General features: G+C 45.5%; 1 protein-coding gene and 1 long non-coding RNA gene across 4 annotated transcripts in view; one reads left to right on the forward strand and one right to left on the reverse strand.

Annotated features, from left to right (window-relative positions):
* The window catches only part of COL4A2 (collagen type IV alpha 2 chain), a 259,647-nt gene extending 251,270 nt beyond the window's left edge, over window positions 1-8,377 (forward strand). For all 3 annotated transcript variants that reach the window (XM_074990097.1, XM_074990108.1, XM_074990087.1), the window contains exons 46-48: window positions 3,133-3,324; window positions 3,683-3,969; window positions 7,766-8,377. In XM_074990097.1, coding sequence (XP_074846198.1) covers window positions 3,133-3,324; window positions 3,683-3,969; window positions 7,766-8,020 — 734 coding nt within the window. In that variant the 3' untranslated portion in view covers window positions 8,021-8,377. The remainder of the gene's footprint in view (window positions 1-3,132; window positions 3,325-3,682; window positions 3,970-7,765) is intronic.
* Window positions 7,805-10,374, reverse strand: LOC142011172 (uncharacterized). Its single transcript, XR_012644979.1, has 2 exons — window positions 9,024-10,374; window positions 7,805-8,001 (listed from the first exon to the last, which is right to left on the reverse strand). It is a non-coding gene; the product is annotated as an uncharacterized LOC142011172 (long non-coding RNA).
* Window positions 10,375-18,982: the final 8,608 nt, after the last annotated feature.

An 18,982-nucleotide genomic window follows, 5' to 3' on the forward strand; every position in this document is an offset into this window, starting at 1 on the left:
TGTGGTGCCGTCAGTCCTGGCTGGCCCCTTTTTATGCCCCAGCCCGGGACCCGCTGTCCAAGACCATGGCCGTTCTGCTGTGCATTCTCACCTACCTTCAGTGCTGGACTTGTCTAGGCAATGTTCTCACCAGGGTGCTGTTTCACCCCCCACCCTCCATCACTCTTACTATAGATGCCTCCCTTATGGGATGGGGGGGCACCATTTGGGTTCTCACACAATCCATGGCAAATGGTCCTTTGCCATTTGCCACATAAACCTCCTAGAACTCAGAGCAGTGTGCTGTGCTTGCAGGCATTTCCAGCAGCATCTCAAGCACAGGTAGGACAACATCCTCAGGGACACCACCAACTGACTGTATTGTATCAACCATCCGGGTGAGATTCAGTCCCTGTCCCTGAGCACAGAGGCCATAGAACTGTGGACCTGGTGCCTTCAGCATCACATCACTCCAATCACCACATATCTCCCGGGGTGCTGAATGTGACCACAGATGCCTTCAATCACTCGTTCAGTGATCTCCACAACTGAGAGATCAACACGGTGGCCCTCAATCATGTGTTCCAGCTTTGGGGCCAGCCATGCAGAGATGTCTTTGTGACCCAGCTCAACAGAAAGTGTCACCAATACTGCTCCAGAGCACTTCTGGTGAGGCATTCCCTCAGGGACACCTTCTCCATCAAGTGGGATGCACCTATTTTTATGCATTTCCTCCCCTTCCCTTGATTCACAAGCTCCTGGTCAAGGTCAGACTGGATCGGGCTTGCCTCATCCTGATAGCCCCAGTGGGGCCAAGACATACTTGATATGCTTGCCTGTACTGGATGTCAGCAGTGACTCCATATCCTTTTCTCCTTCCCTGCAACCTTCTCTCTCAGGACTTGGGCCGCACCCTTTCACCCCAGTCCATTCAGGTTACAACACCACGTGGCTCATTCATGATTCCAGAATGCTGAAATTGCATGCCCTAGAGGGGTAACAAGAGTTCTTGTTAACAGGAAACAGGAGTCCACACGCAAATCCTATCTCTGCAAGTGGAAGTGATTCTCCCAATGATTGGACACTAACCATCCTGTGCTTCTTCACACCACGCCCCCTTCCTGTCCTTCTCAGCAACCTGCTGCACCTGCATTACTCCAGCCTAGCCCTCAGTACTGACCAGGTGCATGCAGTGGTGATGGCGGCATTGCACCAAGCAGAGGATGGGATTTCCTTTCTTACCCATCCTGTCACCAAACATTTCTGATGAGTCTGCAAAACACCTTTCCATCAGTATGTCCTCCGGTCGCTATTTGGGACCTGAATTAGGTACTCGGCTGCCTCATTAAACTGCCCTTTGAACCCCTGGTGACGTGTTCCGTGCTCCATCTGTCACTGAAGGTTTCTTTTTAGTTGTCACTATATTGGCAAAGAGGGTTGGGGAGCTTGTCGCTCTCATGGCCAAACCTCCTTATACTGTGTTTACCAAGGACAGAATCACTCTTCGCTCTCATCCTAAGTTTCTTCCTAAGGTTCCTTCTCCATTTCATATCGACGAACCTATCCACTTACCTGCGCTCTTCCCAAAGCCACACTCCGATCCTGCGCATACGGCTTAGCACACCCTGGGCATTCTGCGGGCGTTGGCCTTCTACACTGGCCGCATGAGGCCTTTGTGCAAGTCTTCCAGGCTCTTTCTGTCCTTCATGGAGCAGTCCAAGGGTCTGTCCGTTTCATCTCAATGACTGCGCAAGGGGATGTCCACCTCTATTCGCACTTACTGTGTACTTCACCTAAGGGAGCTTCCGGGTGCAGTCACTGCCCATTCTACCCGGTCTGTGTCCTACACTACCACCTTTTTCAAGAACTTACCCCTTATGGACATATGCAAGGTGGCGACATGGTCTTCCAGCAACATGTTTGCACAGCACTATGCTCTTCCATCTTGCATTGCTTCCTCCATTCAAGTGGGACAAGCAGATCTTTCAGCTGTAATTGTTACTGGGCTCCAAAACCACTTCTGAGTGCAACTGCTGCTTTATAATCCCCCAGAATGGAGCACCCACGTGAACACCACTCGAAGAAGAGAAAGTTACTCACCGTGTGCAGTAACGATGGCTCTTTGAGATGTGTGCCCCCATCAGTGCTCCACTTCCCTCCCTCCTTTCCCTGCTTTGGAGCATCCTGCTCTATCAGGGTAGAGAAGGAACAGAGGGGCCCACACCATGTGCATGCTAAATAGCACACGGGAATGCTGCTGCATGTGTTCAGCATGGGAAGCCATGGCTATAGAAGAATCTCTGAGCACTGGTGTGAAGACGCCCTGACACCAGAGTAGAGCACCCCCGGGGGTACACATTTCAAAGAACCATTGTTACTGCTCAAGGTGAGTAACTTCCTCTTCCTTCATGTCATCAGCTATTTGCTCTCCTTCCGATTAAGCACAGGTCATACATTTGCCTTTGTCTTTCTCTTGATCTTAATGTACTTAAAGAACTTCCTCATTCCTTTTGATAGCCCTAGCCAGATGTTTCAGTTCTTTCTGCCTTAGACTTTCTGATTTTGTCCCAACGTACTTGGGCTGTTCTTACCAATTTGACTGTGTTTCAAATGTGTGTATGATTCATTATTTGATTTTCAGATCATTAAAGCGCTTCTGGGGGCACCATATTGGCCCCATGCTACTCTTCCTGTCTTTCTTCTGCATTGGAACATAGACTCAAAGGAGTAGCTGTGTTAGTCTGAAGCATCACTAAAAACAAGCAGTCCTGTAACACCTTAAGGACTAAAATTTTATTTCTTCGGTAATGCACTTTTATTGGTAAGACCCACTTCTGTACTGTTATCTCATTGAAGAACTGCCAGCTCACCTGACCTCCTCATTTTTTGTTCCAATGGGACCTTACTTACCATTTCCACATAGTTTCAAGCACATCTTCCTCATTCTGCCGTCCTCACTCCTTCCTTTCTTTAGAATCATGTAAGCTACCGTTTCACAATTACTGTCACCCAAACTGGCTTCCAGATTCAGATTCACTACCAATTTTTCCCTGTTGGTCAGAATCAAATCTAAACCGGCTGTCCTCTGGTTACTCTTTGTCTCCTTCTATTTATGGCCTTTTTCCACTTTTTTTTTTTTTTTTTTTCCTGAAGGTGAACCAGGCCGCCCAGGTAACCCTGGGATACCAGGTATGCCAGGTCGCAGTATTAATATGGGGTACCTTCTGGTGAAGCATAGCCAGTCTGAGCAAGAGCCAATGTGCCCAGTTGGTATGAACAAACTCTGGAGTGGCTACAGTCTACTCTATTTTGAAGGACAAGAAAAAGCACATAACCAGGATCTTGGTATGTATAAGGCTATTTGGAAGTGTCAGATATTGAGATATTAATCTGGTGTCATCACTTAAAGAGAGGCAGGCGCAACTAGAGCAAGTTCTGAAAATTTTGTCTTTGGTGCACGTTAGGGTAGGCCTACCTGACAGCAGACTGGAAATTAAATTTATTTCCTTTCTCTCCCTCTGGAGGTGGTTTCTCCAGATCACTGCTGAAGTTTAAGTGGGACTATGTTGTCAGTATGAATGTCACTGAATGAGTTTTTAACTGATAAACAGTTATTTATGTACGTATGTGTAAAAAGGTAAAATAGATTCTCAAGTGAATGTATTACAGATGCTCAAGATTTGCGCTCATTATTTTTGTGCAGGGCTGGCTGGATCCTGTTTGGCTCGTTTTAGTACCATGCCTTTCCTCTACTGTAACCCTGGGGACCTCTGTTATTATGCAAACCGAAATGATAAGTCCTACTGGCTCTCAACCACAGCACCTCTTCCAATGATGCCTGTAGCAGAAGAAGAAATCAGACCCTATATCAGTCGTTGTTCTGTCTGTGAAGCTCCAGCTGTTGCCATTGCTGTCCACAGTCAAGATGTCTCTATTCCACACTGCCCTGAAGGATGGCGCAGTTTATGGATTGGATATTCCTTCCTCATGGTATTTGTCCTTTTCACTATTTGCTGACACTGTTGCAGAAAAGTTAAATGAAGTTTGGGTCTCAGCTACTGGCCAAGTTGTTCAGGTTTAGGAACAGGTTTCCTAGAAGTCGAGCCACATTGAATCTTCCTGTAGGAGCAGGGAGAAATAGGTGGGAAAACTGCCCTCTCCCTTATCCTGGAAGCCAATTAAGCAAAGTTTGGAGTGGCTACACTCCTGGTGGCAAATTGTACCTGACAGCAGCAGGTATGACCCATTTTATGTGGTAGAGAAAATGGAGCCTCCAAACAAAAAAGCCACTTGAGCTAAAAATAAGAGTATCACCTAAAGTTCAGGCACTGAGGTGGGGAATTTGGCCCTCTAAGCCAGGGGTGAGCAAACCTTTTATGTCAGTCCCCTCTTTTCATCCCTGCAATCAGGAGAACACACACACACGCCCAACCTGTCTAATCCAAACATTCCTGTGGAGTGGGAGCAGCAGGAAGAGGCACAGGCTGGGCCACTGCTTCCTGCAGATCCCATTGATCCCATTTCTAAATGACAGACACACACATTCACTCCTCTCTGCCTGCCCTACTGCACAGCTTTACGAGCCTGTTTGCTGTTGTAGCCTAAACAGCTTGTCTCTCTTTAATGTGATTGCCTTACTCAAGGCTACCACACCTGACTCATTAGGCAAAAAACACGGATTTTTTTTGGGATGGGACACATGGATGTTGTCCCATGTCCCAAGGATATTATTATGAAATGTCAACTTTCCTCTTTGTTTTATTATTATTACTCTCCAGCGTGGCACTAATTTGGACAGCTGTTAAGCTCATATTCCTGCATTTTAACAACGTTAAAAACAAAAGATCATTACAAAGGGCCAAACCCGCCATTTCTTAGTACAGGCAGCAGGCTTTGCCGCCCACGGTTCAAAATGTGACAGACTAAATGAGACACCAGGAAGGAACAACAGATATACTGATGAAGACTGGAGGGCTGCAAAGTGAGCATGCAAACTGAACAGCTCCCTTAACCCTCCCCACTCCTGCAGCTGCGTGCGGGACTCTACCATGTGGCATGCCAGCTCTGCTCCCCTCTCTCCATCAGCGCAGAGCTTGGCAAGCCAGCTTTGCTGCCAGGATGTGCTCAGCACACCAGTGCTATGAGCAACAGTGCAGGCTGGGCACCAGGGTGAAGCCAAGCATGCCCAGGCTGGAGATGGGAGGTGGCAGGGGCCCCGCCGAAGTGAGCACCACCCTCCGTGCATGGGCACAAGCGAGCTGGGGGCTGAGAGCTCTGGGAGTTGGGGGCAGGGAGGGTGTTACAGGTATCTCCGTGGGACTGCTGGCGCTGGGGAGGAGCTGCTGGAGCTGTGTGGAAGCTGCAGGATGTGTGTGTGATTGTGCTGAGCCCCCTTAGGAAATTTAACACCCCCCCCCCAAGGAGATGCGCCCCCCACTTTGTGCACCTCTGCACTAAGCCATTGTCAGAGAGACCTGAAGCTGAGTAGTGTTTGACATGTCAGAGATGAAGAATTTTGTGCCATTGCCCAGAATCCTAAGTACTCTATCGCAGTCTGATTGAAAGAAAAGTGAAAGGAGAGGAATAAGTACCATACCTATCTAGCACTGTGGTAAGAGACCGATTTCTGCTTCCATTTCTAAGCTGTGTAGAGATTTGCAAGCTGAATAACAGTTGGCTTATGGAACTAAAGGCAAGAAGTGAAAGATTATTCTTTCTGGCCAGGTCTACACAAAGCAGCTTTTCCTGGCAAAACCGAGTTTTTGCCAGAAAAAGACACAGAGCATCTATACAGCAAATGCGCTTTGTCGACAAAACCCAGCACATCTGTCGGTGGTGTTCTACCTCTCCCCATGCGGCTAGAATGCCGTTTGCAACAGTGTTCTGTCCACAAAACAGCCGTGTAGACCAGGCATGTCAAACGCAAAGCCTACCAAGGGCCACACACACGAAAACTGATCACTTCCTGGGCCACCAAAGAAGATGTACTTATATTGGAAAGTTGTAATTATTTATTACCGTAGGTTATGTTTTAGGTACATTTGATCATTTTTCAGGTCTTGGTTGGATAGAATACAATAATTTTAATTGAGAATGTAATACTTAACATGAATTTTATTGTTTTACAATTTTATTAATAGTTCATAAAATTGGACATGTAAAATTGATATTTGCTCATATATAATAAATGTTAATATAAATATAAATTCAAGGTACTTTAATTGTGTATGATACATAACTTGTTGAACAAAACACAAGCATAGACAGTGGTTAATCAAATAGTGCAGCCCCCCTTTTGTACCACCCCCAGCCCCTTGAGGCCTGCTCTGCTCCCCCACCATGCACTAACGGCTCCAAGAGAGGGCACATCATAAGCATGGGCAAGGAGCTGCTTTTTCCTCTGTCGACCCGCTTCTACCAACCTCTCACATACAGCTTGCCCTTTTGGGGGGGGGGAGCGGTAGCCTTTCCCATCTCCATGGTCTCTGGGCACAAAATGACTAGCGACAACAAAGTCCCCAGAGGGCTCCACAGTGTGTCTGGCACAAGCAGACCAGCCGAACGAGGGGCTTGAAGCTTCCAGCAGCAGGAAGAAGGGTACTGGGCTGGTGGCCACAGGGAGCGGGATAAGTGTTTGTCCCACCCCCGCCTCCTCGGGCTGCCCGTGTTGGACCCATGCCTATTAAAACTCCAGGGAGCTAAGTGGGGTTTAATAGGCATGCACCAGACACAGGCAGCCCATGGACACATGCACGAGCAGCAGGGGGCTTCTAGAGCTGTCCGTAAGGGCCAGGGTGGGCTGCACTTTGATGTTTCATTTACATCTAGTTGTGGGCCACAAAAAAAAAAAAAAAAAAGACAGTAGGGCCGCATGCAGACCCCTGACAGGGTATTTGACATGGCTGGTGTAGACACTCCAAGGCCCTTTTGTCAACAGGACTGCATCTGATAGACTGCTAATTGATTCAGCTGATAGGGGAAAATGTTCGAATTAGAACAAGCTACTTCTGTTCCCTTAGCATAGCTCAGGAGTCAGCAACCTTTCTGAGGCAGACTGCCAAAATGCCACCTGTTGACCTCTCTGTACGGTCCAAGTACCAATGATACTTTCTAAAGTCACTAATAGTTCTTCTTACAAGAGCTTCCTTACAAAAATAAATGAAGCTGCAGAGCTTTAGGTGGTGGTTGGTAGCATTAGCTGGTCTTTGTTAAGCCACCAGCAGCAAGCTCGCAGCTGCATGGGAGCGGAGGGGCGGGACTGAGCTCCTGCCTCACATGCCAATGAAAATCTGCTTGCATGCCAAGTACTGGGGAGTTCCTGACCAGTACACCTTTTGGATGTGTGATCTGTAAGAGACTTGGTGAATGGAGGAGGCAAATTCTCATTACCCCCACACGGCTGCAAATTCACACATGAGAAAAATTTCAGCTGTTGGTATGAAATCTTATATGTCTGGGGTAAATAAGAGGCAGGCAGGTTTATAATAGAAAACACAGATCAACTGGATAGTTTAATGATCCAATCGTACAAATTTACCATGTAAGTAACCAACAGGAGTACACCCTTAAATCTTTGATATGAGCATGAGGTTTACAAGATTGGCCCTATGTATATTTCAGTGGAATATCCTACAGCGTGAACACCTATAGGTAACAGATTGAGAAATCCTTTGGCTCTTGGTCTCCTCCCTCTGCCACAAACTGTTTACTGCCAGTACGGACAGAGGCAGCAGTTTGTACAGCCATGTCCTATATCTAAACAGTGCACCTTCTTTTTGTCTCACAGCACACTGCAGCTGGTGATGAAGGCGGAGGACAGTCACTGGTTTCTCCTGGGAGCTGTCTGGAAGACTTCAGAGCTACTCCTTTCATTGAATGCAATGGTGCCCGAGGAACCTGCCACTACTATGCAAACAAGTACAGCTTCTGGCTTACCACTATTAACCAGGAATTCCAGAGTTTGCCTTCAGCTGATACACTCAAAGCAGGTCTCATCCGAACTCATATCAGCAGATGTCAAGTCTGCATGAAAAATTTGTAATACAAAAATTAAAAATCCCTTCTGTTAAAAGGAAAATATTTCAATTGTGTTCTAGACCTTTGGGGGGGAAAAAATCACATTGGTGCTTATTTAACTTATTACCTCAAAAGCTGAATGAAAAGTTGAGAAGTGTCTGTAGAAGCACAAACACCTATACCAAATACTGGCTGCTCCTCCTACCATACAGTATATTTTGCTCACCTCATGTTATTTGCTAATTTAGTCAAATCCTTAACCATGAAACACCAGAAAGGGCGACAAAACCATCCAGTTACTAACTAACCATTCTCTTGGACAGAGCCATTCTCTAACATGTTTAATGTAAATCTTCAATTAAATGTACTTCTTGACAATAAACTAAGAGGTGTAATTCATATTAAATGCTAACTTACAACAGTAGAATGGAGGCATAGCAGGGGGCTAAACTTTGGGAGGTACTCACAGTTCAGAGCCCCGAACCCCACATTTGAACTTAATCTTTTACTCTAATAAGAGATTGTGCCTGGGCCCTTACAATGCAAAGAGAGGTTGTTTTAACCCCTACTGTACCCCTAGGCTTTTGCCCTGCTTTTTGTCTTACCAGAGCGTTCCTAAACATTCTGAAGTAGCTCAGGTAGCCGCATTTAATAATACTCACTTCTTGCAACGAGAACAGCTCATTGCCAAGGGCAGCGCATTGCTTCACATGTTATACTACCCACATCCCACAATAATTATTTTGGGCCTATGCTCTCTTCTGTTGCATGGCACAGAATAATTGCCCACTGGATATGCTGAACCACAGGAGGGAGAGAGGTGTATAGACGTCGCACTTTCTTCTTTTAACAGCCATGCAATACACAGGAAAAACTTTTAACTGGCATGTTGGGGCAATGGAGGAAGGTGCCAGTTAATCAAATATTCTGGTAAATTGAGCATTCTAATCTACCAGTGGAACATCAGTTTTCAAAGAATTAGAAAAAATAAAAATGAATGACTTATAAAACAGTATACAGGTACTCACCCATCCAGTAGTAGTAGGGCACTGAACATTCCTTCGTTTCTTGTAGTCCAGCCAGTTAGCTTATGACTCTAGGTATCACAAAGGGCAGTGGGTGGCATACACCCGGAGCACTACAACTACACTGAACGTAATTTAATATTCCTTTAATTCAGACGGCACTTCAAGAGCTTGCAGTGCCTCAGGGTGGTCATTATCCACATCAATCATTCCTGATGAAAAAAAAGGCGAAGAAAATAGGATCATTACAGAGTCAGCACAATGGCACACCCTGGAAGCTGCTTTTTTGAATAAATCCCTGATTTCAGCTTACTGGCCTGTCTTCTGCCTCTTTTGTATAAAAGTAGAGCGCAGAATTTCCAGTTGCATAATGTGTGGTGTACTGGTCACAGTTACTAAACTGAAGATTTGTAGTAGGAGATACCAGAAATGCCAGTGAATTGGGCTTTCTGGTTAAATGAACGCTAAATAACAGAGCTTCTCTTATACTTAATAACAGTGTGTGGCTAGGGCACCACATGAATTTGGTTATATGGTTGTGGAGCAGTCCCTCTCCAACATATTCCCCTATAAAACCAATGCTATGTGCACAAATTTCCCAGCCGTAGTTGATGTTATTTAATAAAGTTATCTTTAGGCCCACAGCCTTCAACCGCTCTACTTCACCTCTGGGACGTGCACAACATGAAGGCAGGGGGATGATGGTAGCCTAAGCGTGAGCTGTGATGCTAGGAAGACCACACGGAGGCGGCTAGAAGTCACTCAGAAGGGGTTTCTTGAACAGTTTTCCTTCAAAGGGTTTAGAAACTGAGTGCACAATTTGCAGAGTATCCACAGAGCCTACAATGGGTAGCAGTTGCCTCCTGCCTGCTATGTTTGCTACATGGGCACCCACAGAAAATGAACTGCTGCTTCTTTAGAAAGCGAACATTAGGCCCAGAGGTAAGCTGTTCCACATGACTTGGGAGAGAAGAATGAACCACATAATGATAACCCCTGCTTGTTCATTTTCTCGAGTCTTTTGCAGCATTATAATGGACATGACAAATACTAGGACCCCTCAGCATTTCAGCAAAATTTTTTGTAGGGAGAGGGAACCACCTGTATTAACAAGGGTGAAAAGTATTATGTCTGCTTACAGCACCGGCTTGGAAATAATCTGTAATTATCTGTGTCACAGTTTTTAACTTTTCTTTATGCAGTCCACCTTTCCCCTTCTTCAATTAGTGTTGGGTTTGGTAATTGCGGTCCCTCATTGTTGTAATTATCTTAAATAAAATTTGTTTTTCTATACCTCTACTTGTTGATTGTTTCAATTCCCTAAACATATGCCAAGCTCACCTATTACATTTGCAGAGATTACTTTAATAGCTATTAGCTTGGATTTGTTTGGTTTGTTTTTTTTACTAGTGTTCTTTAGATGCCAGGAGACACATCAAAAGGTGGCCAAATAAACTTCCTCGATTTAAATTCAAACCCTTTAACCAAGCAAGGGTCTGCTCAGTCTGTCAACGCAGAGTCATAGCGAGTTTCAGGGAGAGGATGCTAACTAAGACTACGTATTCAGTACAGCAAAAATTCAAATCAAAGGCACTTAGCTCAATTATAATTTGTGACTGTTCACACATCAAATATCAATGTTTCAAATTTCGGGGGTACTATGGCTGATTTACTCGCACAACTTGAGTGGGATTAATGGGAAGTTAAACTGTAAGCATTTGGATTAATGGTAGCATGGAAACAGCTTCCATTTAAACCGTTTTATTGGCCTCCAGAGAAGTCCTGCATATATCCCACAACCTCCCCACAGTTGTCCATTCTGGCTGGTTGCATCTCCAATACTCTCCAGGTATGCAGGAAATAAGGTAACAAGATGCCCACAAATTTGAGTGGTGTCAGGAATGCAAATTCATTTTCTTTCACATCAGCATGGAGAGCACACCTCAGCCATCCACCCCCACCATATCATTCTGCCCAGGCAGGGGTGGTTTCAAGGTGGGGGGAGTGGCTGAGGGGCCTATAGAGATGGCACAGTCACCTGGGTGATCCCAGGGCACAGAGTCATTCTGGCAGGCAAGTATGACAGTTACCTGCCTGGCGCACGAGTTGGCTGATCAGACAAAAGTAAAGGTGTTCTCTCTATGAGGGAAAAGCAGCTGAGAACCAGTGTACATGGGTCAGTCATCTTCTGAAGCCAGCCTATTTGGTTTTCTTTTGCCTGGGACTCCCGACTTTTCCTTCCTTCCTTCCTGCTGAGAAAAATGGCTGTTTGTTTTCCACAGGAGAAGAATGAGGGCAATGTAGTGTGGAAAGATATATCACATATTTACAACCACTTGCGGGGCATTTTTTTTCCCATATTGTATCAGCAAAAATATCCAGAATGCTATGGGGCTGAGGGACCTGGGACAGATCCCCACAATGCACTGCTGCAACAGTCGGCTCTTTGGTGAATTAGTTTGGCAGTGCTAACTCGATTTTTGTGGCACGGTGTGGATACTCAAATTCAAATTTACAAAACCCAGCCTTGCAAATTCAAATTTCATAAATTCAGATTCATCTCATAGTGTGGCCATAGCCTAAGTTGGCATTCCATCCATTGTTACAGGAAAAGAGTTGTTTACCATTATCATTAGCTTAGACAATGCACCTCTGTGATCTGGGCTATACTAAAAAGTTGCTCACCCCAGCCAGGTGAAGAATCCACACCCCTGACCAGTGTTCCCTCCAAACTTTTGCAATACATGGATGGAATAAATTTTGTTATGTGCACTCAGACAAGTGCACCTGTGCACCAATAGACACATGCTGGTGGTCGTGGGTGCTGTGTTAATTGTCTGGGCTGCACTTGAATCTCTCCTGGGTGACCATCTGTAAGCTCAGCTTACAGGGATCTCTGTCCCAAACCCCCTAGAGCTGTTGACCCCAGAAGAGTAGGTCCTTAATTAAAGTGACCTAACGCCTGGGCAGACCGCTCTAAGTGAATTGAAGCAATCTTCCATTGTAGTATTTCAGGTGTAGACAAGCTCAGTGGAATCCTGGGATAGCGCTAACAGCAGCAGCTACAATTGCCTGTAAAATTACAGCATGGAGGAGCTAAACCATGATAAGTGTAGCCATATATGTGTGTTTAAAGAAGTCTCAGCTGCCGGGTTTTTCACCCACACATAGTAAGCTTATCCTCAACATCCTCTTGAGGTAGGAGCACTTCATCCCTATTTTACAGATCTAGGCTAAGAACAAAGTAACTGGCACAGGGCAGAGCCCAGAATCCAAACTCCATGCATTTTGGTGCCTTCACTACAAGCCGCAATCGCCTTGAGAGCAAAGGCCCCTAATGTTTGCTTCAGCTAAAGTAAGCCATTAGAATGGGGCACACAGAATGTGCTGCCTCACACCAGACAAATCACCATGAGTTACACATTGCAGGAACAGCCCTGAATTAACTCACTTCTCCAAATATTGACAAACAACTGTGATGGCTGAAACACCTAACTAAATATTCCTCATTTCCAGTGTGCTGTTAATGAAAGAGATTATTGCAATTGCTTTATGAGGAGGAGTAGCCATTTTTAAGCAATGTTTTACTATATTTAATATGTCAGCTACCAAATCAGCTTCCATTTCTTTTTGTTAGCAGAAATTTCACTTGGGTTTTTACCAGAAGTGACTTCTGCAATACAAGGGCATATTTAGGCCTGAAATGTGAAACTGTAGCGAAGAAGCTGGGATGAACGGGAAGGGTAATACCCTTTTCTGGACATTTCAGCCATTCAATTATCTAAATTACTGTAAAGGTTAAAATTATAGTGGATCCTAGAAAGCCTCCAGGAATGCTAGGAAAGCAGGCAGCCAAGCGAGCCAATGGAAAAAGAGTGTGGGTTTTTAATTGGAAGCAGTGGCCTTCCTGTCCCAGCCTTTGTGAGAGCAGAGCAGAACTGGGAGACATGGGCATGGTCTATGCAGCAACATCCATGCCTAGGAAAGGACTAAACCTTGGAACACCAGCTGTGTGAGTAGAACAGGGAATGGTTAGTCAGAGACTATCAGGTTATTTATTTTTCACTTTGTAGACCTTCTCTGTGCTGAGCACCGGTAGCCCCTCTTCCCCCTTATATTGTAACTCTCCAAACTGAATCCTAGGGAAGCAATTCTCTTGTTTTAATCTTGTGTCAGTTGTTCTTTAACACCTAGTAACCAACTAATGCTGTGCCAAGTGTTCGCTCTTAGTTTATTAATAAAAATGACCTACGGTTACCATATTTGAACTTTCAAAAAAAGAAGATGCTCCTGAGAGGGTGTGTATCTCTATCAGTATCAGAAAGGTAGGGTGTAAGGTAGCTGTGTTAGTCTGTATCTTCGAGATCAACAAGAAGTCCTGTGGCACCTTATAGACTAACCAATATTTTGGAGCATAAGCTTTCGTGGGCAAAGACCCACATCATCAGATGCACGAGTCTCTTATCAGTATCTGCCAAGTCACTGAACCAGACTCGGTGACTTTGTTCTTCCCCTGTTGCACCACTCCTCAGGTCCTAGCTGGTGACCTCGCATGGGGCCCAGCACTGCTCTGTGTATTTCCTCTGATCCAAGGGACATGCACTGTTCCCTTCCTAGCATGGCTGGGGAGCCGGGGGCGGGGCGGGTGGTTATGAGTGAGCCTCGTTCTGCAGCCCTTTACATCTGTGCAAAGCGAGTGTGAGATTCCCAAACCTGCACTGTCCTTTGTGGGTGATGAACCTGAGGAACTGGCCCAGGTTGAAGTGTCATTAGAGGAGGTTTAGGATCAAACAGAAAAACTTAACAGTAACAAACCACCAGGACCACATGGCATTCACCCATGGGTTCTGAAAGAACCCAAATGTGCAATTGCAGAATTAACAACTGTGATTTGCAACCTATCCTTTAAATCAGCTTCTATACCCAAGGACTGGAAGACAGGAAACATCACACCAATATTTAAAAAGGGCTCTAGAAGAGACCCTGGCAATTACAGATCAGCAAGTTTAACCTCAGTACTGGGCAAATTAGTTGAAACAATGGTAAAGAATAAATTTGTCAGCCACATAGAAGAACACACTTTGTTGGACAAAAGGCAACCTCATTTCTCTAAAGAAAAATCATGTCTTACTAATCTACTAGAATTCTTTGAAGGGGGGTTAACAAACATGCAGACAAGGGGAATCCAATAGATATAGTATATTTAGATTTCCAGAAAGCCTTTGCCAAAGTCCCTCACACAGGTGCTTGTGTAAATTAGGTTGTCATGGGATAAGAGGGAAGAGTCTTTCATGGATTGAGAACTGGTTAAAAGACAGGAAACAAAGGGTAGGAATAAATTGTACATTTTCTGGAGGAAGAAGGGTAACGAGTGGAGTTCCCCAAGCGTCAGTCCTAGGACCAATCCTGTTCAACTTATCCATAAATGATCTAGAGAAAGGGGTAAGTAGTGAGGTGGTAAAGTTTATGGACGATACTAAACTGTTCAAAATAGTCAAGATGAAAGACGACTGTAAGAACTTCAAAAAGATCTCACCAAACTGAGTGATTGGGCAACAAGATGGGAAATGAAATTTAATGTAGGTAAGCGTAAAGTAATGCACACTGGAAAAAAATAACCCCCAGTATACATTCAATATGATGGGGGCTAATTTAGCTATAACTAATCAGGAAAGAGATCTTTGGGTTACCATGGATAGTTCTCTCAAAAAATCCATGCAGTGTGCAGTGGCAGTCAAAAAGCAAATAGGATGTTAGGCATTATTAAAAAAGGGATAGAAAATAAGAACAGTTTACTGCCCCTATATAAAACTATGGTACACCCACATCTTGAATATTGTGTACAGATGTGGTCTTCTCACTTCAAAAATATATATTTTGGCAATAGAAAAGGTTCAGAAATGGGCAACTAAAATGATTAGGGGTTTGGAACAGGTCCTGTATGAGGAGAGGCTAAAGAGACAGACTTTTCAGTTTAGAAAAGAGGAGACTGAGGGGGGGGATATGGTAGAGGTATATAAAATCATGAGCAGTGTGGAAAGGGCAAATGAAGAAAAATTATTTACTTGTTCTCATAATACAAGAACAAGATGACACCAAATTAAATTAATGGGTAGCAGGTTTAAAACAAATAAAAGAAAGTTCTTTTTCCACACAGTGCATCATCAACCTGTGGAACTCCTTGCCAGAGGAAGCTGTGAAGCCTAAGACTATAAGAGAGTTCAGATAAGAGCTAGATAAATTCATGGAGGCTAGGTCCATAAAAGGCTATTAGCCAGGGGCTAGGAATAGTGTCCCTGGCCTCTGTTTGTCTAAGGCTGGAGACGAATGGCAGAAGACAAGCTGCTTAATCATTGTCTTTGGTTCACCCCCTCTGGGGCACCTGGCACTGTCAGCAGAGGGGATACTGGGCTAGATGGACCCAGTAATGCATTTTTTTCTAGGCTCCAGCCCCACTCACCACCAGCAGCACTTTGCACGAAGTGGAGGGCCTGGGAGGATCCCTGGGACGCTCAGACCCTGAGCATGGCTGCCCCTAAGGTTGGCTCAGGCCTGAATGCTTACCACAAGCCCCAGTTAAAGCAATCATCAGGCTGGGAAACCATCAACCTCCTTCTCAGCCTGGAGCTGCTTTGGGTCTATGGCCCACCATGGACCAGCCCTGGGATCAGAGCAGGGGACGTCTGGGGGAGGGGCAGCATTTCCTATCTGTCCTGATCTCTCCTTGGGCTGGCAGGGAGCTGCCCTTTCTTCTGGGGGCTGCTGCAGGGAGCAGCAGCCCACAGGTGGGACTTTGCAGCAGGCTCACAGGGCCCATGCAAAGAATGGTGGCAGGGCTGAACAACCAGAGGAAACCACAGCAGCTCCACCTCCCAGCGGGGGTGTGGCAGTCCCACACTGCTGCAGCCCGTCTTGAAGCCAGCTGGGTTTTGGGCCAGCACTAGCCACCCCAGGCAGCAGGGAGCCCAGCGGCAGGACTGCTCCAAGAAGGGTGATTACCTTGCTGGTGAGTAGCAAGGCAATGCAGCCTCCCCAGGAGCTGCTGTTCTCCCACCCTTGGCTGGCTGGCCCTGTTCCCAGCTGGGCTGCAAGCACTCTGCCCAGGTGGGCTAAGCTCCCAGTCTGAACCCACAGCCAGCAGATCTCATTTCCTTGGGGAAAAGAAAAAAAAGGTGAGGGGGGAACCCTCCTACTATGGCTCCACTCCTGCCCACTCCAGTTCTCAATTTGCTCCCACCCAACTCCAGGAAGCTGCTTCTGGCTGAGGGGAGGCAGACGCATCTGGGAAAAGCTCTGGGGCTGCAGACAGAGCAAACTCCCAGACATTTTTAGATTTTAGATTTTTTTATATACCCAGCCAGACAGAGATTTAATGGCTGAAGTAGGACGTGGCCAGGGAAAACTGGACGCATGGTAACCCTAAATTACCTTTTTGAGACCATTATCGGATTCCTGGGCCCTAGAAGGCAGGAGGTTCTGTGTGCCTCTGCCAAAGACTGCAAGCTCAGCTATTAAGAAATGACTGAGGAAGTGAGGGGTGTTTAAGCTGTCTGCTGAAGAAGGGTTAAAGCACCTGAATGAGCCACACAAGAAGAAATTCTCAAATACATCTTCCTGATTTTTTCAAAGGGATTTTTGCCCTTGGATGGTGGCACCCCCGTCTCTTACAGGCCCCCACCTTCTACACTTGAAGTGCCAGAGTAGGGAACAGCTTTGACGGAAACGTGTCAGTTTTAATTAACAACAACTAAGGCCAGATGGGACCACCAGATTGTCTAGTTTGGCCTCTGGTGTATCACAGCTCCCCCCACCCCTCCAACACCTGCTCTCTCACCCCAACAGTGGAAATTCAACCACCCTATTGCAGCTCATGACAGACTAGAATTACGTGCCAATGGTAGAGAATAGGAGGGAAGGAGATGCCTCAGTACTGGCAGGCTCTGCAATAGGATGGAAATGATTAAGTGACATATACACAGATAATCCTGGCAAGTCACAGCAGCATCCCTCAGGGGACATAGGATCGAGAATCCATTTGTGTGGCCCTGTCCCTGACAGGAGGAATACCTTCTTGCACCACCCCCAGCCTTTCAGCCATTAAAGCATTCTCCTGCCGGCTATGCCAGCCCTGTTTTCCCCTTGCCAGTTAACAATAGGTGCACCTCAGTTTGCCAAGTCTCTTTGACTCATTCTGTCAGGATACACAGCCCTTGGCAACTGCCTGCTCACAGAAATTCTGGATCCCCTGCCCTCAGAGGAGCTGTGTCACCTAACTCACCAGTTTCACCTTAAACCACCACACGGCTGTTTCAAATGAAGATGTAACTAGAAAGGAGCGCTTAAATAAAGCCATTAAAATACAAAACAAAAACAAAAAATAAAACAAAACCACAACAGTAGATCCAAGTTCACCTTTTATTAGTAAACTTCCCCATCTAGACAAGTAAAGTTCCACCCACCACCAGTCACTTAAATTAACGGTAACAGAGAGGGAGCCGTGCTAGTCTATATACTATCAAAACAAAAAAGCAGTCCAGTAGCACTTTAAAGACTAACAAAATAATTTATTAGGTGATGAGCTTTCGTGGTCTGAAGAAGTGGGTCTGTCCCACGAAAGCTCACCTCATAAATTGCTTTGTTAGTCTTTAAAGAGCTACTGGACTGCTTTTTCGTTTTGAATCAATGGCTACTTCCAAAGGACAAGAATCCAAATGCTCACCAAATTCTCCCCTAACTGCAAGGGTCTCCCCTTCTGTGAATGATTACCAAGGACCTTCCCTCTCCTCTCTGACACAGAAACAGGTTTTGGTTTCTGTTTCCAGTCACGGCACACCCTGCTCTGATTGTAAGTCTCCTTGTTTACCTTCAGGTAATTTCAACTGTTTGCCGTTTCTGACGTTTTCCAGTCCAATGCCTTAGCGAGCCTTGTGCAAGGCTGAGCATTTGAGCCCTGCACTGCATTTCTGACTGAAGAGGGCCGAGTGACAACGCCCCTCTCCCTGAATGGGTGCTCACCAAGACACACTATCCCCGGTTCCTCGGTTTTACTGAGAGTCCCTTAAGCACACTTTAGGTATAAATACAATACTCCTTAAATAATTACCATTCGTACAAATGATTATCCGTCTTGTCAAGGCACAGTTTCTCTGTAGGCACTTTACATGGTACTCCATATGGATACATACCCTGTAAGACACGTTTGCTGTAGCGAGTTTGTCACTTGTGCAATGGAACCCCCATCACCAAGTGATCTGTACCCATACGTTTCAGAGGAAGGTAGAGAACTCCAAGGTCCCTGGCCAATCCAGTCTGAAGGAAAAATTCCTTCCTCACCCTGCATATGGCCAACCAGACAGTCCCTGAACATGTAAACACAAGCCAGCCAAGCACGTGAGAAAGTGAATGCTCAGTACCACCTCAAAACCCCAGATCTCCCCATCCACTGTCCCATTTCCAGCCCTGGCTATCCCTGATTTTTCAGAGGAAGGAGAGTTTTTTTAAAAAAAGCCGCACACCTCTCAGAATACACTGGGGAGAAACAATCCCTCCTGGCTCTGGCAGGTGACCTAAAGCATGAGCTTAAGGAACATAAGACATTAACAAGAGCAAGACACAGGGCTGTTGCACTCAAATTCACCTAAGCCTCTCTCAGAACTAATTAAACTGTTTGTGGTTTGCTCCTACAAATACTATTGGGAGCTTGTCCAAGAATCTCATCCCTCTGATGGTTAGAAACCATCACATCAGATATTAACTTGCTGCAGTTTTAGACATTCTGTGCTTGACAAGTCTGTCAAATGCAAATATCTGTACAAACAGGTTAAGGTTGAGAAGCCAGGGGCATGTTTCAAGGACTCCAAATGTTAACTGTCATAAAGACCTTGAACTGTTGTACAGCCTCATCTCTGTGCACTTTATTTTTAAGCATCAGCATTGCATAAACAATACAAAATGTATTTAAT

The sequence above is a fragment of the Carettochelys insculpta genome, chromosome 1, assembly GCF_033958435.1.
Source record: "Carettochelys insculpta isolate YL-2023 chromosome 1, ASM3395843v1, whole genome shotgun sequence".
Classification (NCBI taxonomy): domain Eukaryota; kingdom Metazoa; phylum Chordata; order Testudines; family Carettochelyidae; genus Carettochelys; species Carettochelys insculpta.